Source organism: Staurois parvus, unplaced genomic scaffold, assembly GCF_062004578.1.
Source record: "Staurois parvus isolate SC_StPar_1 unplaced genomic scaffold, SC_StPar_1.0 ptg000162l, whole genome shotgun sequence".
Lineage (NCBI taxonomy): Eukaryota > Metazoa > Chordata > Amphibia > Anura > Ranidae > Staurois > Staurois parvus.
The window spans coordinates 6,807,342-6,828,489 of NW_028317958.1; the positions used below are offsets into that span (position 1 = coordinate 6,807,342).

At 42.0% G+C, this 21,148-nt stretch overlaps 1 protein-coding gene across 1 annotated transcript in view; it reads right to left on the reverse strand.

The window, feature by feature from the left end:
- The window catches only part of TMF1 (TATA element modulatory factor 1), a 57,465-nt gene that overhangs the window by 4,833 nt on the left and 31,484 nt on the right, over window positions 1-21,148 (reverse strand). Inside the window, exons 7-15 of the mRNA XM_089676021.1 lie at window positions 20,157-20,323; window positions 17,968-18,124; window positions 15,453-15,545; window positions 10,685-10,841; window positions 9,370-9,562; window positions 4,320-4,389; window positions 4,139-4,231; window positions 3,015-3,134; window positions 648-800 (exon numbers count right to left, since the gene is read on the reverse strand). Coding sequence (XP_089532147.1) covers window positions 648-800; window positions 3,015-3,134; window positions 4,139-4,231; window positions 4,320-4,389; window positions 9,370-9,562; window positions 10,685-10,841; window positions 15,453-15,545; window positions 17,968-18,124; window positions 20,157-20,323 — 1,203 coding nt within the window. The remainder of the gene's footprint in view (window positions 1-647; window positions 801-3,014; window positions 3,135-4,138; window positions 4,232-4,319; window positions 4,390-9,369; window positions 9,563-10,684; window positions 10,842-15,452; window positions 15,546-17,967; window positions 18,125-20,156; window positions 20,324-21,148) is intronic.

The following is a 21,148-nucleotide window of genomic DNA, read 5'->3' on the forward strand; positions in this document are numbered from 1 at the left end:
AGATTTGTTTAATCACCTGAGGCCAGTCACTTCACTAGGTATTTGAAAGGGTTTTCTTTTTTAGCTGTATCAAGCCAACCTTGCAGTTCTATAAAAATAATTGCAAATTAAATCAAAACTGGAGTTTTACAAATAAGTGGGAAAGCCCAGCTATTAAAAGGGATGCCTAAACTCCTGCCGCAAAATCTTTTTATTAGAGTCACTGCAAGCTATTAAATACGGAGGGTAATTCAGAGATAGGCAAAGTCTAATTCCAGCATGCATGGCTCACAACACTTGTTGGAAGCTCAGTACAGCAGAGGCACTGTGTTGTCAGTCCAAAGAGGAAGTCAACAGTGCGCTGGATTTCTGGCAGCTTAAAAAGAGTGTTTATTCTGTACTTGCAGTGTTGTTAGAGATAAAACATAGAAAAAGGAGGAGAATGGGCAGACTGGTTGCTGCGACTTTCAGATGGCAGGGTCAGAATTTGGTGTAAACAACATGAAAGCATGAATCCATCCTGACTTGTATCAATGGTTCAGGCTGGTGGTGGTATAATGGTATGGGGGATATTTCCTTGGCCCTAGCAAGGGTACGTAATAAAGTGGTCACACACAAAAACATTTTACCACATACATTTATTTTTTTAGTCTTGAACAGTCTGTTACCTGAAGCTGGACAAGCTCGCCTTCTCGCAGTTTTAGCTGAGACTGTAAATTTTCAATGACGCTGGAGCCGGCACCCATCCGCACTGCGTCATAGAGGTTTGTACCACTGATGGACATTGTCATTGATCCATAGAGGTGGTCATGAGACTCATCCTGGGTTTATGAAAAAAGAAAACAAGGACAGAGGTTAACCCGTCAAGATAGCAAAATAGATAAAGGCAAACCGAGATTATATATATATATATATATATATATATATATATATATATATACATACACACACATATACATATACACACAGTGGGGATCGAAAGTTTGGGCACCCCAGCTAAAAATTTGTATTAATGTGCATAAAGAAGCCAAGGAAAGATGGAAAAATCTCCAAAAGGCATCAAATTACAGCTTAGACTTTCTTATAATATGTCAACAAAAGTTAGATTTTATTTCCATCATTTACACTTTCAAAATAACAGAAAACAAAAAAATGGCGTCTGCAAAAGTTTGGGCACCCTGCAGAATTTATAGCATGCACTGCCCCCTTTGCCAAGCTGAGACCTGCCAGTGTCAGGGATTGTTCTCAATCATCGTCTGGGAAGACCAGGTGATGTCAAGCTCAAAGGTTTTAAATGCCCAGACTCATCTGACCTTGCCCCAACAATCAGCACCATGGGTTCTTCTAAGCAGTTGTCTAGAAAACTGAAACTGAAAATAGTTGACGCTCACAAAGCTGGAGAAGGCTATAAGAAGATAGCAAAGAGTTTTCAGATGTCAATATCCTCTGTTTGGAATGTAATTAAGAAATGGCAGTCATCAGGAACAGTGGAAGTTAAAGCAAGATCTGGAAGACCAAGAAAAATATCAGACAGAACAGCTCGCAGGATTGTGAGAAAAACAATTCAAAACCCACATTTGACTGCACGATCCCTCCAGAAAGATCTGGCAGACACTGGAGTTGTGGTATACTATTCTACTATAAAGAGATACTTGTACAAATATGGTCTTCATGGAAGAGTCATCAGAAGAAAACCTCTTCTACGTCCTCACCACAAAAATCATTGTTTGAACTTTGCAAATGAACATATAGACAAGCCTGATGCATTTTGGAAACAAGTTCTGTGGACCGATGAGGTTAAAGTTGAACTTTTTGGCCGGAATGAGCAAAGGTACGTTTGGAGAAGAAGGGGCACAGAATTTAATGAAAAGAACCTCTGTCCAACTGTTAAGCATGGGGTTGGATCAATCATGCTTTGGGGTTGTGTTGCAGCCTGTGGCACAGGGAACATCTCACGAGTAGAAGGAAAAATGGATTCAATAAAATTTCAGCAAATTTTGGATGGTAACTTGATGCCATCTGTGAAAAAGCTGAAGTTAAAGAAAGGATGGCTTCTACAAATGGATAATGATCCTAAAAACACACCTCGAAATCCACGGGGGATTCCATCAAGAGGCGTAAACTGAAGGTTTTGCCATGGCCTTTACAATCTCCTGACCTCAACATAATTGAAAATCTATGGATAGACCTTAAAAGAGCAGTGCGTGACAGACAGCCCAGAAATCTCAAAGAACTGGAAGACTTTTGTAAGGAAGAATGGGCAAAGATACCTCAAACAAGAATTGAAAGACTCTTGGCTCGCTACAAAAAGTGTTTACAAGCTGTGATACTTGCCAAAGGGGGCAGTTCAAGATATTAACTCTGCAGGGTGCCCAAACTTTTGCAGATGCCATTTTTTTGTTTTCTGTTATTTTGAAAGTGCAAATGATGGAAATAAAATCTAACTTTTGTTGACATATTATAAGAATGTCTAATCTGTAATTTGATGCCTTTTGGAGATTTTTCCATCTTTCCTTGGCTTCTTTATGCACATTAATACAAATTTTTAGCTGGGGTGCCCAAACTTTCGATCCCCACTGTATTTATATATATATGGGGGAGAGAGAGAGAATTGTCCTAAGTGTACATAAAGAAAAGCTCCAGCTACGTATGTGCCAACACTCCATGAGTGAAACAGCATTATCAGGCTCTAGACATGTGGGCGAATAGGTCATTGACCCAGTTGGACTGTGCAGTTCAACAGGCACCACAGGTAAAGCCAGTGCACTCTGTAATCAGCTTTCCGTAACAGAAATGGCCAGATATGTGCTTGGGGGTGTGACTGTTACTCAACTCTGACAATACAGAGCTCTGCAATGCAGGAAGCAGCACTTCAACTAAGAGAAAAGGTTTTAAAAGCATTTCCAAGCAAAAATTAGTCACAAATCTTAACATGTGGAGTACAAGGCTACAAAAAGAAAAAATGCCTTAGACTTTAATTTAGATTTATACAGAACAGATTACACAAAAAAAGAGCAAGATTCAGCTCTGCCTACCTGTGCCAGAAGCGATGTCTGTAGACCAGTGAGATCGGCTCCACTAACTGAGCTGGATCTGGACAGTGTTGGAGTGGAAGTGCCTGGTTCTGCTGAAGGCAATCCATAGGATTTACGTTCCTTTGAAATAATAAACATTTCAATTAAATAACTATTTATTTATCAAACACATATAGTGGCAGGCGCTGGGCCCTAATTCATCAAGCACATTTAGGGCATGCTAAAGTGGCATCTCCAGCATATTATCACATATGATGTAATCACTTTGAGAAGTCATTTCTGAATAACTTACAATGAAAGATTACGGGGGCTGTCCTTGAACTCTTAAGAATACTAGTTGTTTGGCAGTCTTTAGCTTCTCTACTTTTCCGATGTGCAGATTTGGAGCATGCCGACTAGAAAGTCACAGTAAAAGTCAGAACTCCTGACTGGCATGCTTGCTTTGAGTCTGTGCCTGGAAGTACTGAGGTCACTGGATCATCATTACAACCAGACAATTAGCATTTGTAGAAGGTGTCAGCAATGGACACCTCCATAGTCTCTCTGTAAAGGTGTCCCCTTGAGAGATTAGGTTAATTAGTCAGTGCATGTTGGGCAACACATTTTTTTCAGCGCCAAAACCCTGTGCTAAGAACTGCTGTATAGTATTGACTCACATTGGTTTTTGGCAGTGCAATGCGTTTATTATTCCTTGTTCAATACTCAGAATTGCAGATTCTGAAAAGTGTTGTCATCCTGTTGGTGGCTGTGTGGCCTTGCAAGGTTAGGTGGATCACAAGATTATAAATGCTTTTCTTTGCATATGTTTTGGACATACAAACAACACCTGTTTATTTTAGATGTACTTGGATGAATGTCTACTAACTGCTGCCATATTGTCATGGTTAACTTGGAGGCTAACCTTAAGTTGGAGGTTTAATAACAAATTTTTTTACACTTTTGTGCATGCTGAGTCTTTATTAAACAGTATACCAAATAAAAACCTAATATGCAAAGTTATTTAGATATGCAATTTAGTTATAGAGTTATTCTCATGTTAACTGATGCTGCTCAATTTTACCTGGACATCTAAGTATTAATGACCTCTGGAGACAAAACTTTAGTGACGCATACATGCACGCTACCTTCTCTTTCACAGCTTCCTGGGCCAACAAGACTTTCTTCTTCTCCTGCTCCACCCTCATCTTCTCCATCTCCAACTGACTGGTCAGCAAATTCTGAAAGACAAAACTCCTCAGTATGAAAATCATGACAGGAAAGAAGCAGAGGATGAAGTGAGGCCTAAATAACCAAGTATGATCAAACCTTTTCTTTTCTAGCTTCTTCAACCATTTTCTTGTACTCCATCTTTAGATTTTCCAGCTCCACTTGGTTTCTGTAGGATAAGTAACATTTTATGGTAAGAGGGGATGTGCATTCTTGCAGCCCTTATAGAGACTGATGATGTGCAAGTATTGACCAAGAAAAAAAAAATAAAAAATGTAGAGTCCATGCAAGAGTTGTGCAAAACATGTTCAATGACTGCCATCTAGTGTTTGATACAAGGAAGTAACCACGCTTGCAAAAAATTGTCTTGAACTCGGCTACAGCAATAGAGACATGTCTGGAATATTTCATTTACTTTTACTCTAAGGTAGTGGTTCTCAACCTTTCTAACGCCGCGACCCCTTAATACAGTTTCTCATGTTGTGGTGACCCCCAACCATAAAATTATTTTCGTTGCTACTTCAGAACTGTAATTTTGCAGTGGGAGGACTAGCGCCCCATCGTTGGTATCAGTGGGAGGAATAGCGCCCCATCGTTGGTGTCAGTGGGGGGAGGAATAGCGCCCCATCGTTGGTGTCAGTGGGGGGAGGAATAGCGCCCCATCGTTGGTGTCAGTGGGGGGAGGAATAGCGCCCCATCGTTGGTGTCAGTGGGGGGAGGAATAGCGCCCCATCGTTGGTGTCAGTGGGGGGAGGAATAGCGCCCCATCGTTGGTGTCAGTGGGGGGAGGAATAGCGCCCCATCGTTGGTGTCAGTGGGGGGAGGAATAGCGCCCCATCGTTGGTGTCAGTGGGGGGAGGAATAGCGCCCCATCGTTGGTGTCAGTGGGGGGAGGAATAGCGCCCCATCGTTGGTGTCAGTGGGGGGAGGAATAGCGCCCCATCGTTGGTGTCAGTGGGGGGAGGAATAGCGCCCCATCGTTGGTGTCAGTGGGGGGAGGAATAGCGCCCCATCGTTGGTGTCAGTGGGGGGAGGAATAGCGCCCCATCGTTGGTGTCAGTGGGGGGAGGAATAGCGCCCCATCGTTGGTGTCAGTGGGGGGAGGAATAGCGCCCCATCGTTGGTGTCAGTGGGGGGAGGAATAGCGCCCCATCGTTGGTGTCAGTGGGGGGAGGAATAGCGCCCCATCGTTGGTGTCAGTGGGGGGAGGAATAGCGCCCCATCGTTGGTGTCAGTGGGGGGAGGAATAGCGCCCCATCGTTGGTGTCAGTGGGGGGAGGAATAGCGCCCCATCGTTGGTGTCAGTGGGGGGAGGAATAGCGCCCCATCGTTGGTGTCAGTGGGGGGAGGAATAGCGCCCCATCGTTGGTGTCAGTGGGGGGAGGAATAGCGCCCCATCGTTGGTGTCAGTGGGGGGAGGAATAGCGCCCCATCGTTGGTGTCAGTGGGGGGAGGAATAGCGCCCCATCGTTGGTGTCAGTGGGGGGAGGAATAGCGCCCCATCGTTGGTGTCAGTGGGGGGAGGAATAGCGCCCCATCGTTGGTGTCAGTGGGGGGAGGAATAGCGCCCCATCGTTGGTGTCAGTGGGGGGAGGAATAGCGCCCCATCGTTGGTGTCAGTGGGGGGAGGAATAGCGCCCCATCGTTGGTGTCAGTGGGGGGAGGAATAGCGCCCCATCGTTGGTGTCAGTGGGGGGAGGAATAGTGCCCCATCGTTGGTGTCAGTGGGGGGAGGAATAGTGCCCCATCGTTGGTGTCAGTGGGGGGAGGAATAGTGCCCCATCGTTGGTGTCAGTGGGGGGAGGAATAGTGCCCCATCGTTGGTGTCAGTGGGGGGAGGAATAGTGCCCCATCGTTGGTGTCAGTGGGGGGAGGAATAGTGCCCCATCGTTGGTGTCAGTGGGGGGAGGAATAGTGCCCCATCGTTGGTGTCAGTGGGGGGAGGAATAGTGCCCCATCGTTGGTGTCAGTGGGGGGAGGAATAGTGCCCCATCGTTGGTGTCAGTGGGGGGAGGAATAGTGCCCCATCGTTGGTGTCAGTGGGGGGAGGAATAGTGCCCCATCGTTGGTGTCAGTGTGGGGAGGAATAGTGCTTCATCGTTGGTGTCAGTGGGGGGAGGAATAGTGCCCCATCGTTGGTGTCAGTGGGGGGAGGAATAGTGCCTATCATTGGTGTCAGTGGGGGGAGGAATAGTGCCCCATCGTTGGTATTAGTGACACAAATGATGGGGCACTATTCCTCCCACTGACACCAATGATAGGCACTATTCCTCCCCCCACTGACTCCCTCTCCCATCTACAGCCTGCAGAAGCAAAATTTGCACTTACCTGTCAGCTGTCTTCCTTCTCTGGCCTCTCTCCTCTTCACTCGGTCCTGCAGCTCCCTCGATCTTCTTCGATCTGCGCGCTCTGCTGCTCGGCTCCTCCTCTCCAAGCTCCACCTCCTCGCCGGTGATTGGCCGCCTGTGTGCCTCTCCTGAGCTACAGTTCCGGTGGCCAATCAGCGGCGAGGAGGCGGAGCTGTTGAGTGATCCCGGAGGTGTGGCCAGGTTACAGGGGCAGCATATCATCCCGCCCACAGATCGCGAGACAGAGCAGCGGTGTCTCGGTTCCTAAGACCATCGGAAATATGTGTTTTCCGATGGTCTTAGGCGACCCCTGGGAAATGGTCGTTCGACCCCCAAAGGGGTCACGACCCCCAGGTTGAGAACCACTGCTCTAAGGGCTAATAAACTGTTTTTTTTTTCATTGCAAATTAAAAAAAAAAAAAAAAAAAAAAAAAAACAAACAGCCCCACTGAACACTATGTTGATCCCTAAAATCCACATATAATGAAATGATAGAACTCCTGTATACATGTGGAAAGTTACATCCTTCGTGACTGCTCAATGGCTGAAAAGGAGCAACAGGAACTTGGAAGAAGACCAGAGGACGATGGTGGTGGACTAAACAATGGAGGGTCAGTGAAGAACAGCTCTGACCGGTCATTTCTGGAAGAGGCAAACAACCAGGTGCAGCACACTTATTATTATTATTATTATTACATCGAGTTTATATAGCGCCAAAGGGTTTGCTCAGCACTGTACAATAGAGGGGGGGGCCATGTTCACATCATGGTGCAGAGACATGAGTTTTTCTGCATGCGCTCTGCAAGGGCACAAAGAAAACAATTGTTCTCTATGTGCCCTGTACACACCTCAACACTAATATCACATGCAAATTTGTTCTGTGCAGGAATCTGCAACGTGTTGGCAGTTTTCTGTGCACAAAAAAAACTGACGTGACATCAACACTGTCTTGTAAACAGAGAAGAGAAAGTGATGACAAAGGGTGTGATGTCTATCTGTGCTTAAAAAAAATGTGAATGAAAACTGATAACATTATACATAAAAAGTCACTGAAACGTGCAGAAAAACTGATGTAAACTGTTGTCTCTGCAAGTGAAATCTGTGTGTTTTTTCCATCAGTTTTTATGCACATATGGTGTGAATGAGGCTTTAAAGTTCAGCTTTGAAAAAGACATGGTCACCTGCTTTTCAAGGCAAAGTAGCATGCCCTCCCCAGCAAGGTAAACAGATCAATCTACGTTTGAGTCCACAAGTCCACTCAGTGTATGCTATGGTGTGTGGGATGGCGTCAGAGCTTTCCTGGTTGGATGACATTACGTCCCTGCCAATGTGATAGTGTTCAGGCCTGGTACATTGTCATATAGGGGAGGTCATTTGCTTCCCCATACCTAAAAGCCCCACTCCATTAAAGCAAACGAGTGGTGAGGTAGCAATGGGAACATGGGTAGGCAAGTATCACTTACTGAGGGGGAGGGTGGACTATCAAGAGGGCCTGAATGAGTAAAGTGACAGCACCTTTAGGTGTACTAACCATATGCTGGTGGAGTTCAGTGTTTACCCACATGGTGATGCACAGGTTTTCTGTGCATACCCTGTGCAGGTAGTCCCATTTAAAGTGAGGTTTGGGTTTAAAAAAAAAAAAAAAAAAAAACATACTCAACTAAGTGGATGCAGTATCAAATCTGTCACCTGCCACCTCTAAAACTGAGCAAACACTGATGATCACGCAGTTCTCGGTCTTCAGTCTGCAGAAAGTCAGTGACTGTCAGTTACTAGCTATCTGCTCTGCCCCTCCAGCACTAACTGGAGCGCCGGGCTGTGGAAGGGGCAGGAGCAGCTGGCTGAGGCTCTCAACAGCTCACTAAGAGGCTGAGGCAGCTGCCAGTCCAGCATCTGGGTGGATTCCGAATTAAAAGTTGGGATATTTCCAGAGCCTGGACAAGCTGAGTGATGTCAGCTGACAACAGGCTTTAGCAGAACAAAGCGCTCTCCTGTGATTCATAGGAGATATATAGCCAAAATAACTTTGGCCATACTTCTTTATTGTCAACTGGGACACAGTGGCTGCACAATCACTGATGCTGCTCCCAATATGACATCTGTGTGGGTGCAGGCGCTCAGCCCCGAACACACAGGGGTTTATTTACTAAAGCTGGAGAGTGCAAAATCAGACTCACTTCTGCATAGAAACCAATCAGCTTCCAGGTTTCATTGCCAAAGCTTCATTGAACAAGCTGAGGTTAGAAGCTGATTGGTTTCTATGCAGAAGGGAGTCCGATTTTGGACTCTCCAGCTTTAGTAAATAAACCCCACACTGTCTGCCTTCTTTAAGATTTCTGATCCATGGACCAAAAAAGAAAGTGGCAAATGAAAATCAGAGAAAAGTGAGAATTCCTCTTTCAACTTCCAGGTTCAGATCAGTAACTCAAAGAGCTCAAGTTAAAAATTAGCAATTGCCACCTACATATTTCTCACGCACTTTCCGCTTTCATACTTTAACCTGCCCTCAGGGGCGGACTGACCATTTGGAAACTTGAGCACAGCCCAAGGGCCTGGGGTCAATAGGGGGCCCCATGAGATGCCCCTGGTACCTTTTTCATAGGATTTTTTGAGTTTGGGCAAGGACACAGAGGCCCCATGATCCCCTATTGCCCGGGGGCCCCATGAGTTGTCAGTCCGCCCCTGCCTGCACTATAGAAATGAAATGTAGAATCGTACTGGGTTTTTGGGCAGCAGCTCCACTATTGCCTTTTCTGAAGGAAACCTCTAACAGCTAACACCAAAAAGAGGTCTCTACTTACCTACTGTGCTCTTCCTCCATCTTAAATAGCCTGGACTTCTCCACTTCTAGCTGAGCTTGCAAGCGGCTCTTTTCCTGTCGCAGGAGACTGTTCTGAGACTCCATAGCAGATATTTGTGTCTTTATGGACAGGAGCTCCTCAACAGATGCTCTGTCCTTCTCCACTGCTGATGCTAACCAAGTCTGGGATTCAGCTATGGTAAAGAGAGGAGTCTTAGAATTAGAAATAGTCTAAGAGGTTAAGGAATAAGAGATGGGTGTTCTGTTTTATTGTAATCCATCATAACTCCCCTCCTGTAATTTTCCTGTGTGCTGAAGCTCACTTCAATACATACCGATAATTACTGCCCTTTCTCTTTAAACACTTGCCCCCAAGAGGATTTACCCCCCTTCCTGACCAGGCCATTTTCTGCAATACGGCGCTGCGTTACTTTAACTGACAATTACGCAGACATGCAACGCTGTACATAAATTTATGTAAATTTTTTCCCACAAATAGAGCTTTCTTTTGGTTGTATTCGATCACCTCTGTTTTTTATTTTTTTTCACTATAAACAAAAAAAAAAACTGACAATTTTGAAAATATATATATATTTGATTTTTTGCTATAAAACATATCCAATAAAAAAATAAAAATTAGGCCAAAATGTATTCTGCTACAGGTCTTTGCTAGAAAAAAAAAATCCCAGTAAATGTATATTAATTTGGTTTATAGCGTCTAAACGGCAGTATATATACTGGAATGTTTTTTTTTGTTTTTTTGTAATGGTGGCAATCAGCAACATTTAGCAGGACTGGGGCAGGCAGTCTGACACGGGGTGGGAACGGACTAACTGCCAAGGGCATCCTCAGTGACACTAATACAGTGATCAGTGCTAATAAAAAGCACTCACACTGTACTAATGACTGGGCAGGAAGGCGTTAGTATCTGGGGCGATCAAAGGGTTAACCGTGTGTGTGTTTTACTTGGGAGACATGCTGCTTTGTATCTCTCCGCTGTGCAGAGAGATACAAAGCAGCATGTCCATGCTGACAGGAGAGAGACCTGTGTTGTTTACACACAGGTCTCTCCCAGCTTTGTTGACAATCACCAAGTCCCGGCTGGGACCCAGTGATCGACATCCCCAGCAGCCAATAGCGGCGCGGGTAGGGCAGCGTGCGTGTCCCCTACCCGGAATTGCAAACCACATATATTTATGTTATTTTGCACAGCCGTGCTGTCCTGTAGCAGTACATCCACAGTTTTGCTCTCTGTACAGGCTATGTGAATACTGTGATAATGTAATCACTATTTTAAAGGTAATATCTGTTCTTACCAAGTCGATCGGAGAGATTCTTCTCCAGTTTCTCCCAGGATGCTGTCTGAGCTGCCAAGGTCGCTTGCAGATTCTCAATCTGACGCAGCAAAGGTCTGGTGGCTGAAGTGACACTCTGACTCAGTTCCTGGTTCCGAGCTTCACCTTCCTGGAGTCTCTGTTATATTGACAGCAACAATGTCATTTTATATTTTTTAATATACTTGAAGGAAAACTATAACGGGTTTGGGCAATCAGAAGTCTTTTGAAAGTTTAAGTCTATAAATTTATGTTCTATAGCTTCTTTAATTATATACTTGAAATCTCAGTTTGCTAACCTTTGCTTTGCACTGCCTGTTAGCCATCTCCTTTTATACCTAAGTGACTGATCTAATCCAATTAAAAGAAGTTTTAATGAGAAAAATAGGTTGGCTGCCATTGCTGCCCTCCTAAAAATGCTAGTTTCCTTCTGTAGGCTTATGCCGAGTCAGAGACTCAGAAAAGTGTAAGCCATTTAAACAGAATGACCACCAGACAGCTAATATTTGAAAAAAAGAAGGCAGCAAAGGCAGTTATTCTATATTGGTTAAATTTATAAATTACATGCAGTTGTGTTCAAAATAATAGCAGTCAGACATCACTAACCTGATCAATCACTGTTTTTGGTAGAAATATTTCTACATGGCAAATAATTTACTAGCAGGTGTAGTAGAGTAATAGAAATCCAACAGACCCAACAGTCATGACATGCATGCTGCTGATTCTGTGTAATTGAATCACTAATTGAAAGGGGCATGTTCAAAATAATAGCAGTGTGGAGTTCTATTAGTGAGGTCATTCATTCTTTGAAAAACAGGTGGCAATTATTGCCCTTATTTAAGGAAGGAAGGCAGCAAATGTTGTACATGCTGGTTACAGTGCATTCCTCTCTGAAATTCTGAGGAAAATGGGTCGTTCCAGACATTGTTCAGAAGAACAGCGTACCTTGATTAAAAAGTTGATTGGAGAGAGGAAAACATATAAAGACGTGCAGAAAATGATAGGCTGCTCAGGTAAAATGATCGCAAATGCTTTAAAATGGCAACCAAAACCTGAAAGACGTGGAAGAAAGAGAAAAACTACCATTCGAATGGATAGAATAGCTAAAATGGCAAGGACTCAGCCAACAATCAGCTCCAGGAAGATGAAAGAAGGTGTAAAGTTCCCTGTGAGTACTGTTACAATTAGAAGATGCCTATGTGAAGCCAAGCTATCTGCAAGAAGCCCCCGCAAAGTCCCACTGTTGAAAAAAAGACATGCTGAAGAGGTTACAATTTGTCAAAGAGCACATTGACTGGCCTAAAGAGAAATGGCGCAACATTTTGTGGACTGATGAAAGTAAGATTGTTCTTTTTGGGTCTAGTGGCCGGAGACAGTTTGTCAGACGACCCCCAAACACTGAATTCAAGCCACAGTCACTGTGAAGACAGTAAAGCATGGTGGTGCAAGCATCATGATATGGGGATGTTTCTCATACTACGGTGTTGGGCCTATTTATCGCATACCAGGAATCATGGATCAGTTTGAATACATCAGAATACTTGAAGAGGTCATGCTGCCTTATGCTGAAGAGGAAATGCCCTTGAAATGGGTGTTCCAACAAGGCAACGACCCCAAACACACCAGTAAACGTGCAACATCTTGGTTCCAGACCAACAAGATTGACGTTATATAAACCATATAAATGCTGCGCTACATTCAAATTAAAGTGAATGTGGAATCCAATGACACAAATCTAATATAGTGACAATAATATGGAAATAAATATATAAGTGCTTGATAATAACAAAAATCATCAAATCAAACACCCAAAAGATGAAAAAAACTTAAATCTATACGCATGTGCATAAATTACACATACATATAGTTACATCACACGTGCAAATGTGAAGTGAAATAATATTTACTTATTAAGCGCAAAAAAAGTCCAATATATAAATGTTAAAGGTGAAAAAATGTAAACGGTGTTTCCAATAATATTATAAAGTGACCACAGGTGAAACAAATCGTGCAGGTATCTGAGTGTAGATAGAACTTGTGAATCCAACCACCTTCTGGATTAGCCTCTCACCTCATCACTTCGACCCTTGCGGATCAAAGAGCAATAATGGATCCCTCTCACAGATCCTCCAGGCACCACAGCACTCCAGAAACGCTTTTCAGAATTCAATATTCCCACTTAAACTCTTCTCCAGGTATAGATGAAATATCAATCTCTCAGAACAAAAAGAGGAATCCTCCCATAGTGTAGCATATTTATTATACCATAGGAACATAGGAACATAAAACTTGTTGGTAAAAAATTCCACTTACATAGCAGCCAGTCCACATGAGACCCTCATACTCTCAGATGAGGATATATCTGTGTTTGTTGGGTGTACAGCTGAATAACAGGTGTACCAAGATGGCCGCCACGCCGGAAATACGTCACCGCGCTTACGCCCCCGCGTAAGCGCGGTGACGTATTTCCGGCGTGGCGGCCATCTTGGTACACCTGTTATTCAGCTGTACACCCAACAAACACAGATATATCCTCATCTGAGAGTATGAGGGTCTCATGTGGACTGGCTGCTATGTAAGTGGAATTTTTTACCAACAAGTTTTATGTTCCTATGTTCCTATGGTATAATAAATATGCTACACTATGGGAGGATTCCTCTTTTTGTTCTGAGAGATTGATATTTCATCTATACCTGGAGAAGAGTTTAAGTGGGAATATTGAATTCTGAAAAGCGTTTCTGGAGTGCTGTGGTGCCTGGAGGATCTGTGAGAGGGATCCATTATTGCTCTTTGATCCGCAAGGGTCGAAGTGATGAGGTGAGAGGCTAATCCAGAAGGTGGTTGGATTCACAAGTTCTATCTACACTCAGATACCTGCACGATTTGTTTCACCTGTGGTCACTTTATAATATTATTGGAAACACCGTTTACATTTTTTCACCTTTAACATTTATATATTGGACTTTTTTTGCGCTTAATAAGTAAATATTATTTCACTTCACATTTGCACGTGTGATGTAACTATATGTATGTGTAATTTATGCACATGCGTATAGATTTAAGTTTTTTTCATCTTTTGGGTGTTTGATTTGATGATTTTTGTTATTATCAAGCACTTATATATTTATTTCCATATTATTGTCACTATATTAGATTTGTGTCATTGGATTCCACATTCACTTTAATTTGAATGTAGCGCAGCATTTATATGGTTTATATTCACTTGATCACTGGTATATGATTTAATGCTAGCAGCTGTTTGGGGTTCATATATTTAATTTGTTTAATTGTTTAAACACAATATTTGGAGCGCAGGAGGGTCACACCACTATTAAGATTGACGTTATGGAGTGGCCAGCCCAATCCCTGGATCTTAATCCAATAGAAAACTTGTGGGGTGACATCAAAAATGCAGTTTCTGAGGCAAAACCAAGAAATAGAGAAGAACTGTGGAATGTAGTCCAATCATCCTGGGCTGGAATACCTGTTCACAGGTGCCAGAAGTTGGTTGACTCCATGCAACACAGATGTACAGCAGTTCTCAGAAGCAGTGCTTATACAACCAAATATTCATTAAGTGATTCAAAGGAAAGCAAAATCTTCAAACATTTTTCAGTTTATATTGTGAATGTTTGAGTTTGTAAAGAAGAATACAAACACTGCTATTTTTTTGAACAGTCTAATATTCACTTTTCTTCAAATTTTTTAGAGGAAAAACACAAATTTGATATATTTTTCTTCAATTTTTGATTTGGAATAGAATGTGTCGTGTTCCCAATGCATTTGTGTGGATGGAAATAAAAGCTATTAGAAGGATTTTGAGCTTTATTCACTTTTTTCAACACACTGCTATTATTTTGAACACAACTGTATGTTGTGAAAACACAGGAAATCAGTCCTTTGAAAGTAAAGTTAGTTCTTATACAGTCTGTCCAAATACAATGACATCTTCTGACTGGATGGAACCATTTTATTTTACTGTATGTCAATAGAAAAAAAAATTCCATTCAATGGGGAGAGAACAGATAAAGGATGCTAAAGTGTAAGTAAGTAAAAAAAGCTAAAGTGTAAGTAAGTAAAGGAAGCTAATGTGTAAGTAAGTGCAGCAGCTTTTTACAGAGTTCCACAGCTGCTATCTCGGGATTGCTAGAGAGCTGTACCATGAGAGAGGGAGTAATAAAGAAAGTACAACAGCCTCTATGTACAGGTAGAAGGGATAGCAAGAGGGGAGACATGCTCTACTTTAAAGCGGTTCTTCACTTTTAAAATGACCTAGTTGCAAGTATACAAAAAAGAAAAAGAAATCAGAGGCTGCCCTTTGTAAAACAATACGTTGTATACTAACCAATCTGGTGCTCAGTGAATGAATTCTTAGCCTTGGGCGCTGCTGCTATCAAATACTTCTGGGTGTGATGCATACTGTGCCCTCCACAGAGCACTGTGGTTCCTTCTGCTGATCCATATGCCAATGCAGGGTAGTATAGATATATGGGCTGGCAGAACTGTCCATATTGCCCATTGGGGACATGCTTATTGACATGTCTGGAGGTATTTGATAGAAGCAGTGCCCAGAGCAAAAATTTACTAACTCACCACCAGTCAGGTTAGTAAACAACTTATTCTTTTACAGAAGGCAGATGCTGGAGATTTTTTTTATTCTAGTGCCCAAGTTGTTTTAAAATTAAAAAAGTAAGCTGTGCAAAAGAAAGCCATTTTGTTATATTTCATGACCAAGTATACTGCAGATCACCTGTTGTAGTTCAGCAATTTCTTGCCGCAGATAATCCTCCTTTCTTGCGGCCTGTTGTTCTGCTCTTTGAAGGGCAATCCTCAGATCAGTTACCTAATAATATATGAAAATAAGATTTCAGGCAAAAAGATAAAGAAGAAAAAAAAAATACCAATTGAAAAATTCACGCACAACTGCAAAGGGCCCATTCACACAAGACATTACTCGTTTACATTTTTGCATGCAGTGTTGCATTTGAGGTGCATTTTTCCCAAGCTTACATTTCCTTTGAAGTTACGTCTATTTTTTTTTTTTATCTTTGTGCTTTTATGTGGATTTCCATGCTTTTGTATTGTGGAAAAATGCAGCTTGCTGTACTTTTTTTGCTGCACTGCAGTAGTGTGAACTATGAACCTGGATTTTGGTCTCTCTATGCAGTTGGAGGGCAGGTGCATCTGGTGTGAATGGGCCCCAAAAGCATTAACTAGATTTAGCTGATGGTTACTGTTTTTCCTGAGATAAGCCATGGTAGAGGTCATCCTCTTTTTTTTTTACCCTCTAGGCACAATCCTGAACACGGATGATCCAAGCATACATGTTTATGAAGAGATGTTTTACAGAAAATATCTTTCAACGTTCAGCTTATGTCTGCAAATCCATCTGCCCTCTGATGTTTATAGATCTAGCTTAACCCCTTCCTATCTGCATCCCCTACACTAACATTCACTAGCACAATGCTCATGCTGAAGGCACCCTAATAAAATGGTGACCAGGAACCAATAAGCATTGTTCACATTATGTGATCACTACGATATCTTAGGGCGATTTACCACTGTGATCCTGCTATTGGCAAGAACTCACCAGCAGCAAAATTGCCTTGAAGAATGACGCAAGTGAGCAAAAAAAACACATCTGCATGTGTCACTTCCTTACCAGCGGGAGAAGCAAGACAGCACTTTCTCATCAGCCACACAGGTTATGCAGTGTTTTCAGCAGCAAAGGAGTGACATCTCACTACAGAAGCCAGACAGGGAGCGACACATACAATGCTTGCATGTGTCCTCTATTTTCTAGTGATCCTGTTGATGTGAGATTGTACCTAGTGACAGGATGTGACATGTGTCTTAGTGATCACATTGCATGGTTTACAAACAAGTTGGTTTCACTAAGCTGAACTAACATAGCGCCTCATAATACAGAGGGGCATTCCAACAAAAGCAATCAAATGGTTCTGGCCATTAAAATGAATAGCAACGTGTTTTAAAAAAAAAAAAAAAAAAGCGTGCAAAAGTTTAAATCAGTGATTGTGACTTATTGGCTACGAAATTTGGCCTGGGCATTTAGGCATGGATGACCCCCAGTCACAAAAGGATTAAGATATGACTGCACGTTTGCAGAAATGTATTTTTTCATATCTGAATGTAACCGATCCGAAGCACGAGATCACTAAAATATATAAAATTCTCACAGGTTTAATCATGGCTACAAGGCCACTATTTATAGAGAAGTGGGAAAGGGATTTAGAAGTAATAATTGATGAGGGAAAACAAAAGAAAATATATAGTTTAATTCACGGGAACGTAAATATAAAGGAAATGGAAATTAATTATAAGTGTTTAGTAAGACGGTAGATTACACCAAATGTAGCGCATAGAATAAGTGAGACAACTCACCTTTATGTTGGCGGGGATGTGGAGAGAGAGGTACAATGAAACACTTATGGTGGGAGTGTCACAAAATTCAAGAATACTGGGAGGGCATAGTGAATATAATTCAGGAAATAACAGAGGTAAATATTCCTAAGGACCCTGAGACTTGCCTTCTTTTTGGTACCGAGTTTTCGGTTAAAAAATATTAAAAAAACTAGATTATTGTATTATTTAAATGAGGCAAAGGGACTGATACCAAAGTTTTGGAAGAAACAACAGGCACTGAAAATAAAGGATTGGGTAGAAAGAGTGGAGAAGATATATAGAATGGAGGAACTTTACCATATGGCAGAAGATAAAATGGAGGTATTTCGTACAAGTTGGGAAAAGTGGGAACAGTTTAAAAATTCAGAGGTCTACCTAGAATATGTGAAATAAGGAAAAGAAGGGGAAGGGGATAAATATAGTACAGTATAATACCAGTAATAGCTAGGGTTCAGGATTTCTAGAATGAAGTTAAAAATGCATAGTCAGAGGGTGGGGGGGAATAGGTAAGGGGAGGGGTAAAAGGTCACCGAGATTAAGGTTATTTCTGGGGAGTGTTATGACAGAAATGTGTAATGTATACTGTCTGTTTTATTAGCTTTTGTACATTTAATATGGTGATTTGAAAATAAAACATTTAAATTAAAAAACAAAAAAATGAATTTAACCCATCCCCCACATGGTCAGCAGAGGACAACAACAGGCAACACAGATTTTGGCAAACATTTTAATATTGAGAACAATTAATAATTCAACAGGCTGCATGGGGAAAACAGTGCATGATGGGACAGATGTGTCCAAAAAAGATTAAAAATAAATAATGTAACAATTAGATTACTTGCCTGCATGCCCAATGCCTCCTGCTGTTTGTGCGTTTCCTCCTTGGCTTTTTCTAGTACTAAACACATTTCTTCTTTTGCTTTGATCTCGCAGCTTAATGCCACTTCCTGAGCCTCACTGGCTCTTGTAGCGTTGGCCTTGTGTAACTCAGCAAGCTCCCTGGAAGAGTAAAAAAAAAAAAAAAAAAGAGGCACACTTTCGAGATTAACAGAGTCTGCAGACAAGGAGAACTTTGAAGCACCTGTCTGTTTGGAGCTGTAAAGAATCTAACCCAGACATCGCCATGCTCTATGGCCAGTCATTGGTGACAGATACAAAAAATGGTAAGCTACACATAATACAATGAAGGTAGTCATTCTATAGACAGAGAAACTGCACTGAGATTCTGAGAGCACCTTTTAATGACAGATAAAAAGAGCGACTCTTCCCAGCGCGGATAGACAGCAGTAAAAATGTGTTGTGGATCCTGCACATGGATTTATGTCTGAATTTAAATCATACGCCCCCTATCGCTTGTGTGCATGAAGCCATAGAGAAGATGAATCTCCCCCAGCAGAGACACAGAGAGCAATAAATACACAAGAACTAGTGGAGTACCAAAATGAAAATTCTGGTGCCGAAACAGAAAATTCAAAATGCACTTGGCCGAAAACCGAAATGCGCAGTTTTTAAAAATTAATATAAATTTTAAAAAAAACAAAACACTTTGATTAAACAAACAAAAAAAACCCAAAATACATACACCAATATGTTTGTAAAATATGAAAGAGGATGTTATGGTGAGTAAATAGATACCCAATATGTCACAAATTAAAATTGTGCACGCTCGTGGAATGGCGTGAAACTGCAGTACCTAAAAATCTCCATTGGTAATGCTTTAAAAATTTCTAGATTAGCAGTGTAAAGTTACAGAGAAGGTCTAGTGTGAGAATTATTGCTCTTGCTCTGACATTCGTGGCGATACCTCATGTGTGCAGTTTGAACACCATTTACATATGTGGGCATGGCCTACGTATGCGTTCACCACTATGTGGGAGCATGGGGGGACAGGTGCACTTTAAACGTATTTTTTTTTTTGCACTGTCCCTTTAAAAAAATGTTTAATCACTTTTATTCTTATCACAAGGAATGCATGCATCCCTTGTGATAGAAATAAATAGTGACAGGTCCTCTTTATGGAGAGATGTGAGGTCAACAAGACCCCACATCTCTCCTCTGCAATGTAAAGCATTAGATCAAAAAAAGCATTGATCTAGTGCATTCAAAAAAAATGACTGGAACCAGAAGTGCCATCACTCCAGTCCTCCAAGGGCATAGAGATGAGTGGAGAGGCCATCTTTCCTTCACTAATCTCTATGCCCAGCGCCAGGATCGTTCGATGGTTTCTCAGGTAAGGCTGAGAACTACCGAGCAGCGGCCAGTGGCGGCAGCGGCGGGCGGGGTTTTTTCGGCACCTGTATCGGTGCTTTTTTTTTTTTCATATCGGCCGACAGCCGAAAGGGGTGTTTTCGGCCACAGAAATTTCGGTGCAACCCTAGTCCTAACCCTTTCATACTCCATCCAAACAACATGAAAGGTTTTGGCTTTAGATATACTTTAAAACAACTATGATGTTATGGGACAGCATTTCAAAACATATACAATAAAATCTCAGCAACTTAAAATAAGTTCTTACTAAAGCTCCATTCACACTTGTGCGACTTCAAAAATCGTGCAATTTTTATTGTGACTTTACAGTGAAACTTGATGTGACTTTGGCTTTGACCAAGGATGATTGCTTCTGCTGCACAAAGTTGCACCATTGCACGTATATCATGCAGGTATGACTTTCATGCGACTCTGGAGGGTTTACATTAAAATCTATGGCCCTCAAGTCGCATGAAGATCTGACCAAAATAGTGCAGGAACTACTTTCAAGTCGCTGTGACTTGAAGTCGCACAAATATGAATGGTACTCATTGGGAAACATGGGGTGCGACTTGTCATGTGACTTTGGACCCCAAAGTCGCACAAGCATGAATGGACTAAAATACTACAGTTTTCCTTTACTATCAATAAAGAACCAATAGAGGATCTAATGCTTAACTTTATTAATAAATGGAACAGCCCTTTTTTTTTTATTTTTGAAGTATTGGTGTCAGTAACAGCAACCCAAAATAAATTATTTCCTGACTTTGTCTTGTTTCCTTACTTATAGGAACTGTCCAATGCAGCTTGGACGCTGCGGTTCTTCTCTTGAACTTCTTCCAGTTCAGTCTGCAGCCTTCCCACGTCCTTTTCCTGCCTTTCCACCACACTGTTCAGTTTCCTGATGTTCTCCCGATGCTGCTTCTCAAGCTCTTCCTTACCATCCAATGTCTGCAAGACAGATACTTCTTACTGCCTAAAACTATCATTACCAGAATGCTCCAAGCTAGAAGTTCCCATGGAAATATAGTCAACCTTTTGAACCCTCCGTTTTTATAAAAGGAGCATATTTAGGCTCATTGTAGGCTTAACAGAAAATACTAACCAGTCGTGGGTCTTTCTATGCCAAGATGCAGGAGGGTAACAGAAGAATGCATGAATGTCTTATATAGAATGTTTGAACAGCCTGTAGAAGGGCATAGAATGCACCAAAGGTTATCTGGTACCCTGCTTGTGTCTGTTTAGGTCTGCTGTGCCATTCATAGGGAGCTGAAAACGCTGTCTCTGCTGCACTGAAATCCCAAGCTGGGCAGGGCTGACAACACTGCAAGTGGTTTCAGGGTAGTGGAGACAGCGTTTTCCGCCTACTACTGGAAGATAGGAGCTCACTGGATTTTTGGCTTATCAACGTTTTTTTTTTTCCAGCACTTGCAGCTTTTTAAAAAGGGACAAAACATGGGGAAAGGTGCATTTACTATGTATTCGAGATAGATTTGTAGTATTTTAATAGTACCTATACAGATGTAGCTAAATATATTCTGCTTTAGTGGTAGTAAAGTCCTCTTTGTGACTTATACTGTACCTACAAATTAGCCTATCTCCAAAATGTTAAACTGTTTGAGATAATCACAATTATAGAGGCCAGTGATGTCACCCACACATGCACACTGCGTTCTGAAAGGATGGAATACTGGAGCATGCCTTCCATTGAGAGATGTGCTGCAATAGTGATTCCAGTGCGTATACGTGTAGGAATGACGTCATACAGCCTGGCAA